This window comes from Grammomys surdaster, unplaced genomic scaffold, assembly GCF_004785775.1.
Source record: "Grammomys surdaster isolate TR1022 unplaced genomic scaffold, NIH_TR_1.0 125977, whole genome shotgun sequence".
Classification (NCBI taxonomy): Eukaryota; Metazoa; Chordata; class Mammalia; order Rodentia; family Muridae; genus Grammomys; species Grammomys surdaster.
Window position 1 is genome coordinate 3793382 of NW_021620793.1, and position 15290 is coordinate 3808671.

General features: G+C 40.8%; 1 protein-coding gene across 1 annotated transcript in view; it reads right to left on the bottom strand.

The window, feature by feature from the left end:
• The window catches only part of LOC114609587 (PR domain zinc finger protein 2-like), a 73145-nt gene that overhangs the window by 30575 nt on the left and 27280 nt on the right, over positions 1 to 15290 (bottom strand). Inside the window, exons 3-4 of the mRNA XM_028753949.1 lie at positions 9749 to 9863; positions 8137 to 8240 (exon numbers count right to left, since the gene is read on the bottom strand). Of these exons, the coding sequence (XP_028609782.1) occupies positions 8137 to 8240; positions 9749 to 9863 (219 nt within the window). The remainder of the gene's footprint in view (positions 1 to 8136; positions 8241 to 9748; positions 9864 to 15290) is intronic.

The window sequence follows — 15290 nt, forward strand, 5'->3', positions numbered from 1 at the left end:
CACCAAAGGAAACCAGCCCCCCCAATTCCACTCCACTCTCCCTATTTTACTCCCTTTTCTCTCTCCAAAACAAATGGTATGTTTAAGGTAGCTGCAAACCTTGATGTTAAACATAGTACACAAAACAACAAAAGCTGCTTTCCAATGCTTAAGAGCTATGATTGTCCCATTTGCCAGCAGAGTCAAATATGGAGAGTGGAGTGGATGACAAGACACGCGCACGAGCACTTCAGTCGATCTCCACTGACTCACACAGGTATTACTATTACTTAGTCCCTGGCCTCAGAGATAGTCTTTTTCTTCCTTTCTTTTAATTTTAATGTCTATTGGTAGATACCTAGTTCTCACTGGATCACCACCCATACACTGGCAGAGTTGACAGGCATCAGTGGGACTGCAAAGTCAGCAGCAGGAGCCAAGAAATTCACAGGACAGAAGGCAAAGGTGGCACCTTGACTATCCATCTGCTTAAACAACTACTCCAGCTCTACTGGAACTTCCTGGCTCTTAAGTCAAAACAAATCTTTGCATAAATAACAGTGTTCCAGTTGAGTAAATTCTGTATGCATGTCTCATTGTGTCTCAATGGGAAATGAGCCATCTTCTAAGGCACAGTGATGTGTATCAAGGAAAAAGTTCCATAGAAAAAGATGATTATGTCAGAGGGGATTTAGGAGGGGTGTGTTTGTTTGAATTGGGGGGGCTTGTTTCCTTTTCTGTTCTGTTATCGAGAGAGGATCCCACTCTGTAGTGTACCCATCAATACACACATGAAATTACACAAAGACAATGCTCATTAAGTAAAAACCACTAGTTCAAAAAAAATGAACTATTTATTTTCAGCCTAAATGTAAGAATATAGAAGAAAATATGAAGAGAAAATAATCTAAAACTAAACAATAGTTTTCTCTGAGAAAATGAAATAATTCAGTAATTTTTTTCTTTTGGTTATCTTAACTTTCTGCCTTTCCTCTACTGGAATACCATTACACTGAGGTGGCGGTGGGGAAACAGACAGAGCTATCCTACATGAAGTATCCTCAGTCTGCTGGATGCCCAAGGAAACCACAACAATGTTACACTTTAAAACAACAACAAAATAAAAAACAAAAAACAAAAACAGCAGCAGCAGCATCAACAAAACAACAACAAAACAGCTGGGCTTGGTGGTGCACACCTCTAATACCAGCACTCAGCATTTGGGAGGTGGAGGCAGGCAGATCTCTGTGAATTGAAGGCCAGCCTGGGCTACATAATGAGTTCTAGGCCAGCCAGACCTATACAGACCATGTCTTAAGATAATTAAAATTACAATTCAAATTAAGAATTACAGTGTGTAGTATCTTATCTGTAATGAGCTTCAGCTTGTTAATGAGGAACCAGGATGAGAACATGATTTGTAACCTCTACAATATAACCTATAACTATTATGGTTTTGACATTTAAATTTTAAAAATGTATTTTTATTTCCATCTATGGGGAAGGTGTGGGTATGCATGTAAATGCTGGTGCCCAAGGAAGCTAGGCATCAGATCCCCTGGAGCTGCAGTTACTGGAACAGAGCTAGGTCCTCGGCCACAGCAGTATGAGCTCTTAACCACTGAACCTTTTCTCCAGCCCATGAAATGCTAGTAAGTCCCTTTTGAAAATGAGCAAGCATAGCAGATGGGCAATTGAGGAGAATAACCAAGCCACTGAAAATCACAGCCAGGCCCTAAGCAGACAGGGAGCAAGAAAGGAGAGCCCGTAACTAAGAACACTCCTTCTAAATCCTTCTTCTGATGGTTAGGATGTAACTCATGGTAAAGTGCTCATCCATCAGGTCACCCCTGTGTCACCTCCAAAAGCACTGAACAAAAGGACAGACCCTTTTCCCCACTCCTGATCCCTCCAGGTTACGGTTAAGGAAACCCTATTCCTTTCCTGTTTCTCACTGAACAGTTGAGGTAGTAATTCTTCTTCAAGCATAGCATAAATGTCCTATAACTTACATTTTAATTCTATGTAATCCAGTCATTTTAAAATAGTTTTAAAATAATCTCAATCCAAAATGCAGTACACATGCCTGGTATGCAGGTCTAGGCTTTCTGCAGAGATTTGCAAGAGGGTACTGTGTTTGGGTGAGAATCAAAGACCCATTTGTATAGTCACAGTCTTCAAGCAGGTGCTACTGAGAAATAATGGACCTTCAAGATGTGGGGTCTGGTGGAAGGAAGGTCCTTAGGCCATTGACACCACAGCCTCCGAAGGGACTGTAGGACCCTGCCTATCCCTGTTTCTGCCCCAGCCGAAATAGAAAACTTTGGCTCCTACATGTGTTCCTATCAGGATACACCACTGTTACCAGAGGCCCAAGCTGCAGGACCATCCAATTGTAGATGGTCACTCATAAAACTGTGAGCCAAAACAAATCTTTCTAACTTCAGATAAGCCATCTTTGGCATCCTGTCAAAGTCATGACACACAAGGGTCTACATTATAAAATACTCTATGATCTTTGTTATAGGAAGGGTACTGACAACAACCCAGAGGCTTAGTCTGATTTTTGACTCCAGGTATAGCAGCTTGAAGTCCTCAAGGAGCCACTAGGAATCTAGACTTTTCTGCATGAGTCTCGTACTCTGGACCAACAACCTCCATGAGATAAAGTCAGGATAGAAGCATATGTTTCTGTGCCAGATCAATGCTGCAAAACCCACAGAAAAGGCCTAATGAAGAGACATTAAATGAGTGAATAAACTCCCAAGAGGAAAAAATGTGCCATACTAAAATGCTAACCTAAGTAAAAGTTAAACTGTTTGAAAAATCATTTAGTCTTCTCTATTTCAACTACTGTGAAACTCTTGAAACAGCAGATACCTGGCCTGCTGTTACCATGACAACCATTTCTACAGTTGAAGTATCAAGATCTGCATACTGCTGTACCCCGCTGGGTAAACACAGAAACACCAGACACCTCCACATTCACTCCTCTGGCTCGTTCCCCACATAGCCAAGACACAGCAAACTTTCCATAGAGTAATGTAAAAGTATTTGGGAGGACAGGAAATATGGCCCAGGAGGTAAAAAGCTCTTCCAGAGGACCCTGGTTTGATTCCTAGCACCCACCCTGTGGCTCACAACTGTCTGTAACTCCAGTTCTAGGAGATCTGACGCCCTCTCCTGGCCTCTGCAGGCACTGCACACACATGTTGCGCAGGCACACATGTAAGCAAAACACTGACACTTATTAAAAGTTCTTTTGGGGGGCTGGAGAGATGGTTCAGCGGTTAAGAGCACTGACTGCTCTTCCTGAGGCCCTGAGTTCAAATCCCAGCAACCACATGGTGGCTCACAACCATCCATAATGAGATTGGATACCCTCTTCTGGCGTGTCTGAAGACAGCTACAGTGTACTCATAAATAAAATAAATAAATAAATCTTTAAAAAAAAAAAAAAAAAAGTTCTTTTGGCCTTACAAGCCATACAGAATGCTGCCGCTGTTCATCTCCACAGACAACAGACAAATGGATGTGGCTGTGTAGCAATAAAACATCCCTCATTAACTAAAATTTCAATTTCATGGTATCGTCATCTGCCACAATGTTTAAAAATATAAAGATGCCTCTTAGTTTTGGAGCTTTAGAACACAAAATGTACGTTGGATCTAGAGACAATCTTTCCTACAGCTGGACCACAGCAGTGAGCATGACTAGCACTTTCTGAAACAGGCTCTGCAGAACTGACTGGCAGCTTCTAAGTGACATCCAATTACAAGGACACAGCAAGCACTATCTATCGAGCTCACGCACTAACACTGACTCACATCAGTAACTCATAAAAAAAGGGCTTTGCTCCTTTAAAACATTGTATTAAGATCTTCTCGCTATGCAGTGATCATTTCTGCATCAATTTCAATTGATAAGCAGTTCTACCTCTTCCCTCTGTCCTCTAGACAAAACTTTATTGCCAAGATGATCAAAATGCAATAGAATCAGTAATCATTCACATAAAAGAACAGATTTCTAAAAAGGCTATTAAAAGGATAAGCAATACTAAGTTTCAAAGGCCTAGAAAAATATATACCCCTGTTGGTCTTATAAATCTTTCTAAGGGCTTTTGGGCAAAAATGACCAAAAATGTACAGAAGTGTACAGAAGTTTACATAACTTTTGACTTAACATTTACACTTCTAGGAATGTATCTTAAGGAAACTATCAGACAAGTCAGAATGTTGCATGTATAGTGAGTTTATTCTTGGAAGAATTGTATATACTCAGCAAAAGATTAAATCCATTTAAATGTTCAACAGAAGGTAAATCATGGATGGCAGGCAGACAAACAAGAGTTATGATTATGAGCAGCCACAAAAAAAAAAAAAAAAAGGCAAGCACAAAGTAACTGACCCCTGACACAGACACAGCCCTAGGACATTGGTAAAAAACAGGCATGTTACATTCCTGCCCATGGTGTGAGAACAGGTACTATTGTTGAAGAGACAAGACAGGAGAGGCATGAGACAAAGAAAAGACAGCCTGCACTCCATGAAACTCTGATCAGAGCAGCTCCTCACTGGCTTAGTGACTTCTAAATGTCGAGTTAAAAGAATGTTCGACATGCAGAGATGCCTGGATGCTAGGGGTTTAAGTCAACTGTACCTTCTGGTGAACTTTTTATATACTCTCATACTATTGTGCTTTATGGTAAGCACATAGTTTTCATTTTTGTTTTCTAATTTCTGTGTGTGTGTGTGGTGTGTGTGTGGTGTGTGTGTGTGTGTGTATGTGGTGCAGGTAAAGTCAGAGGACAACTTGAGAGAGTCAGTTTTCTCCTTCCACCATGTGGGCTCAGAGATGGAATTCAGGTCATCAGGCTTGGTGGCAGCACCTTCACCCAGTGAGGCACCTTATTAGCACTGTTTAAATTTTTAAGGCTTATAACTGAGCCAGGTGCACATGTCATGAATCCCTGCACTGAAGAAGGGATTATGTACTGAATACCAGAGATACTGATGGGTGAAAAACCTGTAGGTATGCAGGTAAAATGGGTAGAAATGGCTTCCAAATATGTGTACTGTGTAGAGACACAGGGCACAGTGGGGCTTTCAGGTTGTGGCTCTGGCTCTATGGATGGAAGAATGCAGGTTATAAATGGGTTTCAGGCTACAGCTTTCCTCTAGGGCTCTGTCTTGATCTGTAATGCTTTCCTGTATGCTATAATAGAATAAGAAGCTCCCATCAGATATACAGAGCTCTTGGTTCTTGAACCTCTCAGCCTCCATGATGAGCTTCTGTACATTACCCAGGCTGTGGCACTTTACCATAGCCAAACAAAACAAACCGACACAGAAATAGTTCCACTTTCCAATCAGTTTTTCTCTGAACCTAACATTGCTTTAAAAACTAAATCTAATTGAGATATAGAACAGTGGTGTATGCCTGTATCATCAGCACTCAGGAGGCTACAGCAGGAGGATAGCGGTGTGTGCCTGTATCATCAGCACTCAGGAGGCTACAGCAGGAGAATAGTGGTGTGTGCCTGTATTATCAGCACTCAGGAGGCTACTAAGGCAGGAGGAGTTTGGGTTTGAGGCTAATTTACAACCAAGGCTCTGTTTCAAGGCAATAAAAGCAAAATAAAACAATCTATTCTTTAAAAATTATTAGAATAAATCTTACTCAGAAATTAAAAATAAAAATCTGTTCATTAGCAATCACGTGAGCCCAAAACTTTATTTAAAAAAAAAAAAAAGCCCAAAGCTTTTTATCAGCTCCAGGCATATAGTAACCCGTGCCTGACATTCCAGCACATGGAAAATATAAGTCAAAGGATCCTAGTTCAAAGTCAACCTAGGCTGCAAAACAAGACTCTGCCTTTAAAAGGGAGGGTAGAACTTTTTATCATGGATGGTTTCAAAATTCTGATATTGCTCAACACACCAGGATGGTCAAAAGAAGTGTTACAGACAGTCCAGAATGTCAGGTCCCCGCACTCCTGCTTAAAGCAGATCAAAGCATGCTCTCCCCTCTAGAGAACCTACCTCGTGCACTCACCCTGAGCATTCTTCATCTTTCTCTGGATTAAGAGGAATGTGAATGCTTTCAGTGAAACCTTGGAGGACTTAACGAGTCAGACAGTCAAGGGCTCAAGAAAGGCAATTTGACACTTTGTCTTAGGTGAGCACACAATGGTCTACTAGCTGGGATGTAAGATTCCACTACTAAGTTATTTTAAGTAGGTCTTAAGGGGCTTGGATGGAAGAACAATCAACAAGATACAGTTCTGATGATAAACTCTTTCTATGATATTAGGAAGAGACTTTCTGATACAAGTCTGGTGATATGATCAATAAATTAATAGGAAATATTTTACATTTTCAATTTATTTATGACAAATATGCCCACTATAATTGGTATTCCTGATACCTTGCCATATGCATGTATACACACCTAAGTCATCTATATCCTATTTTAACACTTCTTAAAAATAAAAAGCCCTTTCAGATGTGAGAAATAAGTGAAACAGATTCTGACTTTTCTTCCTTGTAAAGAAAGTCAGTTTTCACAAGAACAAGATGTAAACTTGAACCTGACTAGAAAGAAGTGATACTTTCACCATGAGTTACAAATTGAAGCCATATATGCCAAGTCTTAAGTGATCAGCACTAGGATGTATGTGTAGAGGAAAATGAGTCCCCAGTGGTTCTTGGTTGCAAATCACAATTGTGAGCATACTATACATGAATTTGAATGGAGATAATAATTCTCACAAAACTTGAGTGATGGTTTATACAGCATGTCCAATATCAAACTGTTACATTGGATTCAAGGTGCCACTGAATTCCCTTTAGCAGTGATGGCATCTGTTCTATGCAGTACTATAACACAGGCTGTAAATAAGCATGTGATTTTCTGACAGTCCTCACTTTGATTTCTAACCAGGTCAAGCATGCCTGTTAGCTACTTTTGAGAAACTTTTTAAATTAATCAGGTGCTTTATTTGACAGCAAGATTGTACAGGCAACACATTTTTAATAATACTCAAGATAAAGATATTATCTTCAACAGTGAAGACTTGTTGTGACCAGGCCATTTTTCTACAATTACAAAGCTCTTTCACTTCCAAACAGTCCTGATCCTTGTGGTAAATTCTTGTTTCCCAAAGCCCCCAGGGTTCACAGTCAGATACTATCACAAACAACTGACTCATAAGAAACAAACACAAAATGATGAAACTGTCAGATCAAGCTATAACCTTTACAGCCTTAAGAATTAACACACACACACCCCCAATGCCCTGAGATTCTTGGGAGGTATGTGCTCACACATTTCACTGTCAGGCTTTTATATGTCAACAAGTATGAAACAGATATGATTCCTTCTCATTCAAAATGGAACTTGTAAAGGAGTCATTCCCTGAGGTGCTTCCCAGGGCACTGACCTTCAGAATTCCATGCCAAACCCAAGAACACAAGTACCCTAACGAAATGTTTTCAGTACCCCACTCTTTAAATAGAAGGCTTCACAGCACATAAGTTACGTCAGGAACTAGTGTAGAAGCAGAATCTGGCCCAGGCAATCTGGAAGAACATGTGTAACTGTCCCACTGGTCCCAGGAGACGTGTGTGGCTCTGACTGCATCTCCCCCACTCAGGCCTGGACCTGGAGAGCAAAGACAGCTCCTCCTTTACTGAAAGCTTCTATAAAAGGCTGCCACTTCCCTGCTCTGTCCTCCAGAGTTGTTGAAAATATATGAAGTAAAAGAAAATCCTTTTGTAAAATTAAAAGTTCAATGTAAATGCGTCACATTTTCTGACATGCAGAGAGGAATTTAATACTGTTCTTTGCAGCTTTTGGAATGTGTTTTATGATGTATCTGTGTCATTCATAAATGACACAGGAAATTAAGGTCTTAGGTACAAAGCAAAATGTCCTTGACAAGGAATACAAAACATAGATGTGCCATTTACCATCAAGAAAAATGGAGCAGCTTCAAACTATACACACATGCAAACATCAGTCTACCCAGAATAGTCATTTTCTCTTTAACGAAAATATTTAACTTGTAAAGAACATATCTAAATGATTGTTCTGACTCCAACATGTCAGATCCTGTGGGAACATGGAGTGGCTTCTTTACACTGGAAACTCTCTTACCTCCCACATGTAGACATTATTCCTAACCTGGGATCTCTTCTTCTTGTCACCAACAAATGGCCCAAACTTTTTCCCTTTTAAAATTGGTTTAGTGGCCCAGACACCTAGAAAATAAAACCAGTATTTTTATAATGCAATGTGGTTATTTTAAATATCAAAAGCATTAATGTCATTCAGTTTTACAAAACAATTTAAAAGCTAGGTTGCTTAACAGCAAAGTAACTGTATTAAGTTCAATCAAACCAAATAAAGTCCTTCAGGGGATTCTGAGTTTCCTTCTGTATGCCCCTCAATATCTTCTGAATAGTCTGTAAAGATCTTGCATTAATTGCAACTTTTTAAAAGTTTATATTAACTTTTATATGTAAAATACACCATATGTAGTACAATCATAAACACTTGAAAATTAAAAGAAAAATATAAATGGAATAAAACCACAAATAATTCGAATTCTTCATTCTGTCTTTATATAGATCTCAAACTGTCCTTACTAAACGAAAGTTGTTCTTATAATGTTCTTATAATGGTTAGGATTTGGGTTTTATAAATAAATACCTTTAAACTTGATTTGCCTAAGTACAGTGGAAACACAATTTCCATTCATTAGCTTTGTAAAACAAAGTTCATGAGACATCTTGCTTGCAGAGTTTCAGAGTCAGCATACATGCTAACCTATGGCCTCCCTAGGATTACGTCTCCTATTCACCTGTCATAAAACCACCTGTCAGAACGTACAGCAAATCAACGAAGATGCAGTCAGTAGAATGGCAGGAGCCTGCAGTCAAAAGAATCACACACTCTGGCCAGGTTCCCTCATGTACAGAGTGGGAGGTGGAGGCCAGGACATACACACTCCACTCCCACCAAAAGTTAGCTAGGAACTGCATCTATAAACACTGACAATCAGTTAAACTTTGAGACAGCCACTTCTGTTCAGACAAAACAATATAAGAACCCCAATGCTCACTAAGTAAAGTTCCGATGAGAATTTTAAAAGTGCAGGTCAGAATCACAACACTCATCAGAAGATCATCTAAATGACAAAAAGATAGAATCGTGATCTATTCAGAAGTGTGTTCTTACAAGATCTTAGAGTTGTATCTAAAACTTACATCACAGACACAAAAATCAAATACAAACAAGCTTGTATGCTCAACAAGAAATTCTAGCCAGCTTACCGCATTCATTCCAATATCCACAAAGGGTTCTTAAATGGAAATGGTGAGACAATGGGTAAGGCAGACTCTCAGTAACAGAAATAGATATAAAGTCAACTGAAAAGTAAGGAAATAAATGTGATAACATAATCACACTCAAGGCTCAGTGAAATCAGAGGAAACCACCCACTCTGTGGGATGAGGCCCATGGAGACGCAGAGGAGGGCACACTGGAACACAGAACCAAGGACAGAATACGCAGGTGGAAGCTGGTTTCCTTTCTATAATCCAGATCCACCCTGGATTCTTATGTAGAAAGTACATACACACCACATAATCTTTTAAGTTAGGGTCAACCTTTTCTTTTTTGGCATAATGCCGACCTACCATGATCCCTGCTCCCTCAGAAAGCCACCTCCTCTTTGCTGCCCGACTCCCACAATGAGAGTACTCACCAATCCGAGTCTTGTCGACTGCAGATGGTAAAAGTCTTACTTCCTCTGGAAGTCCTCGAAGCACGTGTTCAGGTACCTCAGCCAGAGTCTCAGTGGCTGTCACAGACTCGGTGTTCTGCAAGGCAAACAGCAGAAGGGTCATAGCAAAAGGAAGAAAACCAGTAGTGCTTTTTGTTTTGCTTTGCATTGCTCTTTATTCTCATTCAATAAGCAAATAATGAGACCTAACTGAAACTGGAGTGCACAAAGCAGACAGGTGTGGACTTGCTGTGTCACTTGCTGAGCCTAGTAATGAAGCACTAGCAAGCTGCAAGCCAGGGTCTATTCCGCTCCAGCCACATGGATCCAGTTTCAAAATATGTACACCTCTAGCACTGTCCTGCTCTCTAACAGAATTGGGCAGCAAAGCTCAGCTTACACCTGTTTCTAAATCAAAAGCTACCTAGTTATACACTACAACCCTAAGACAATAATTTTGGCACACTCCATGAAAGCCATTTGACCAATCAGATGCTGCCTCCCTCGTGGATCCCTCCAGCAACCTGAGCAGGTTGGACGTTCCATAGAGTCACAACTCACTGTTAGCCCTCACTTCAAGTGGGACTTTCCAAGAAGCAATAGCTGACCGCTGTGTATCAGGCCACTAGACAGCAAAGACCATAAGATCTCAGAGTTGACAGGAAATAGAGAATGTTATACAATTACATCTCAAAACTTAAGCTGGAATTCATCAGAGTCTTAAGAAAGAAGATTAGCATTAAATGTTTATGTAAGGAATAAGGATACTGGTATCAACAAGGAAAACCAGGATGTAGCTTTTAGAATAATTTCCAAATCAAACTGAAAACTAAAAAGACTAATTTTCCTACAGCAATGAACCATTTTAAATTTTTGTTTGTCTGTTTTTGTTTTTCAAGACAGGGGTCTCTCTGTATGGCCCAGAGTGTCCTGGAATTCACTGTGTAAACCAAATTGGCCCCCAACTCAGAGATCCACCTGTCTCTTCCTTTCAAGTGTTGGGATTAAAGGCATGGTCACCACTGCCAGACCTGAAACACTTGTAATTCTTAAGACTGTTAAGTGTGCACCAGGCTTGGTGGAGCATGCCTTTAATTACAGCACTGGGTGACAGAGGCAGGAGTATCACTGTGAGTTTAAGGCCAGCCTATTCTACATATCAAGTTCCAGACAGACAGAAACATAAAACAGAAACACCTTGTCTCAAAAACAGTAACAACATGTTAGGCGACAAGCCAAAACAAAAAACAAAACAACAAAATAAAAGCAAGCAAGCAAACAAGCCATCCAAACTCAAAAAACGCCAGACTTTCAATATATTTAAAAAAAAAAAAAAAAAAAAGATCAATTCCAGCAAGTCCATTCATCATGGGCTGTTCCCTGGCTGGTTTGGAGTCAGAAAGTCCAAGAGGACATCTGTAACATATCACTTCTGAGGCAAGGCCGAACTACCAGTGTGCTTGCTTCAGAAGCACAAATACTTTCTTCTGCCCTAACTTACATCCTTTTCCCAACAAAACCTCCAACATACTTTCTAAAAATAGAAGTTTCAAATTGCCCCCAGAAAATAGCCTCCTTACTTCCAATTAGCTAAAAATATCCATAAACTTAACAGATATTTCTCACTTCTACATATGGGATTCCCATTTTAAAATGTTTTAAGCTGGATATTTGGAAAAATGAATAAGATTTTTCTGCCAAAAGGGGAAAAGTACCAACTTAATAATATCTTATTATGTGATTATCCTATGGTATCAATAAACAAAATAACACCAATAAATATTAGACAGAATTATGAGTGTGTAGGGCTGGCCACTTAGAATTATCAATGAGAGTCTTCCTTCTTCCCTTTCCTCAGCTGTGGCCTACCTATCCTTCCCAAGAGGTAGCCCTACAGATATACACACCACGTACGCACACACACACACACTCACAGACACAAATACACTACACACACACACAGAAACATAAATACTTATCCTCCCCAAGAGGTAGCCTTACAGACATACACACCACACACACACACAGACACAAATACATTACACACACACACTCACAGACACAAATATACTACACACACACACACAGACATAAATACTTATCCTCCCCAAGAGGTAGCCCTACAGACATACACACCACACACACACAGACACAAATACACTACACACACATACACACACACAACTTTTCTAGGAAACTGAGGCCTAGAAAAGTGAAGGTTGCTCACAGCTGACTCTGAACACAAGTTTAACTTTAAAGCCCAAATCCAGTCACTGTGGGCTTCCATTAAGACTCACTGGAATCATCAGAGATCTCACCCCCACCCCTCACTTTTCAGACTCATGGAACAGCAGCAGGAGGTACCCAAGGCAAGGATGACCTTCTACAGGAAATGTGTGACTTCAACAGCTAAAGCTCCTGAAACACCTGAAATATAAAAGACCTCAGCAGAACTGCTGAGGGTGGGGAGGGAGTAGAGAGGGGCTGTTTTGGGTCAACCACTTCTCTGGGGTGTCTTATGTTTTGGTTTGCTTTTGGTCTTGCTAAGTAGCCTTGACTCAGGATCTTCCCACCTCAGCAGCTGATGTACTGGGACGAGGAAGATGAAATGCCAGACTCCACCACAAGTTTTAATGAAGGCTCATCTTTCTAGTAGAAGCTCTGTTCACTGTCGTTGACTTCAGTGAAAATAAGATGCAACTAAATTCACAGCAGAATACTCTAGAAACTGTCAGCCATGGCTTCCTCCCTCCCATCTGCCTACTTGCTGGAACATCTCCACGGCTGCAAACTGCTCCACAGTCTTAGAAAAGCAATGGCTTCAGAAGTAGAAGGCAGGCTCAATGCAACCACCCCCTCTTTCCTTATTTTTCTTTCACAGTTCTTAGGCAATTTTTCATAACTATTTGTATAGCTATATGCTGGATTGTGCATCCCTGTGAGACTATAGCAGACACACTCTGTCTCCCATTCCTACTGTTGGAAAGTCTAAATACGTGTTACATTTACATAGTTGAATAAGTATATGATTCTCTGTAAAATGACTAATGCAACATTTTTCAAAAACATATTTGTGCTGGGTTGTGGTGGCACATGCCTCTAATCCCAGCACTCAGGAGGCAGAGGTAGCTAGATCTCTGTGAGTTCGAGGCCAGCCTGGTCTATAGACAGAGCTCCAAAACAACCAGAACTTAATGGAGAAACTGTGTTTCCAAATACCAAAACCAAACCAAACCGTGTGTGTGTGTGTATTTGCTTACATGTATTCAAATGCACCTCATGTGTGCTTTGTGCACAGAGGCCAGAAGAAGATGTCAGATGCCCTGGAACTAGAGTTACAGACAGCTGTAAGCTGCCATGTGTGTGCTAGGAACCAAACCCAGATCATCCCAAAAAGCACCTCTTAAATGCTGAGCCACCTCTCCATCTCATCACCCTATCTCTCTTAAGACAGACAGATCTGAACTAACAGGGTCATCTCTCAGAATATATTTTTCAATGTATGCCAGAATGTCTTGTCTTGGATTTGTAATAGATGCTCCATAGGGCTGATACAGTTGTCACCCAACTGATCCAGGATCAGGATACATCCCACTCACAGCCACACATCTGTAGTGACAAAGTCCAAAAGTGTTCAAGTTCCTTATATGAAAAGCACAAAACATGCATATGGTCTGCACACATCCTCTCATATACTTTCATCTGCCCAGTGCAAGTTAAACACTATGTAAGCACATCACATACCTTATTATTTAGGGAGCACAGACGAGGGGGGAGGAAAAAAGGCTGTCTGTGTTAAATGCAGAGGCAAGTTAGCCTTCCAAATATTTTCAATATGAACATGGTAAAGTCTGGAGGAGCAGAAACCATAAATACCGAGGCTTACTACCCAAAAATCCTTTTTATTAGAAAATACAATTTTACGGGCGGTGGTGGCGCACGCCTTTAATCCCAGCACTCGGGAGGCAGAGGCAGGCGGATTTCTGAGTTCGAGGCCAGCCTGGTCTACAGAGTGAGTTCCAGGACAGCCCGGGCTATACAGAGAAACCCTGTCTCGAAAAACCAAAAAAAAAAAAAAAAAGAAAATACAATTTTAGAAACAAGCAATTTAGAAATAAACCTTCGAATCAAAAGAATATGTTTTTAAAAAGTTGTCCCCTGAAGCACTTATAAGCTAAACTCTTTTCTACATTTACTTAGACAATATTGGATACACTTTCATACTCTGAATTGACCTGCCTTGGTTCTTATGTGAAACAATCAACTGTTTCTCTTTCTGGTCTTAATCTAAAAGAAACTACAGTATCTATCTACTCAATATTAATGTATTAATATATTTCTGAGTCCCTCTGGGCATCCCATTTGCCCCAACAATGCCTCTCTGTAGTGAGGAACTGTCAAACAACCAAATGCAAACAACGCCCGATGCTCAGAATCCAGGTTAGGAGTAGAAGACGAGCAGTGAGGCCTGGAGTCGAGGTGCCACTTCAGAGAAAACGTGCTAGGCTTCAAGTGTGACAAAATGCAGACAGCCATCGTAGGAACCAAATCATCATTAGGAAGAAGCCTGGTGAACTCAGAGAACAGTTAGGCAAAAAAGGTCAATGTGTTCAGAACAGAGGACATGAGAGAGACAGCCAGAGCTAAGGCAGGAACAGCCAGAGGTAAGCCTAGAGAACAGCATCCACCAGCACAGAGTTAAAGGCGAAGGAGGCAAACAGAGCAGATGTGCTTCCTTAGACTCTCGGGTCTAAGTGTCTGTCCTTGCACTGCTGCAGATAGGCACATCCCTGCTTTGGGGTTTAAGGAGACCTCTGTGTTCTAGACGGAAAATGTTACAAGATTTTTCTTTCTGCTTTCCTATAATGAGGACTCACTCCAAACATGTCAATTGGACAGCAAGCCTGAAGTTTAACGTGGTAAGTTAGTGAGTTACTGAGTCTTTACTAATTCACTGATATCTGTCAATCTGATACCTTCAACTTCCTACTCCCTTAAAGCAAAGAGAGCCAGTCGTCCTCAACTGATGGTCACAAGTTTCCCTTCTTCATTCAATCATTAACAAATGCTTCCTGAGTGCCTGTTCCATGCTGGCACTGTGCTGAGTGGAAGGAAACAATGGTTAGCTAACACCTCCTGCTCATGAAGCTATCTATCCCCAACTCTGTCCCCACTGCCTAACATGAAAAACCTTAAAAATGTGATGTTCCAGGGCTGACCTTACTGGCAACTGTGAAGAACGATATGCTTTCCCCGCCATCTGTCCCTTGGCCCTGGTGACTTATGCATGTTAGACTGATGGGGACCTGAGGGAAGATAAGATTCACTTTTCCCTCTAAGTCAAGACATGTGCTCAATGCTTTATGAATGCTCCTTCACTTGATTATCACAAGGACCATACAGGCAGTGAACTCAACAGAGTGTGTGGAAGAGATCAGACACAATTCCAGAACCTCCCAAGAACAGAAAGCCTCACTCACCCACCCACCCACTCACCCACCTACCCACTCACTCATCCACCTAC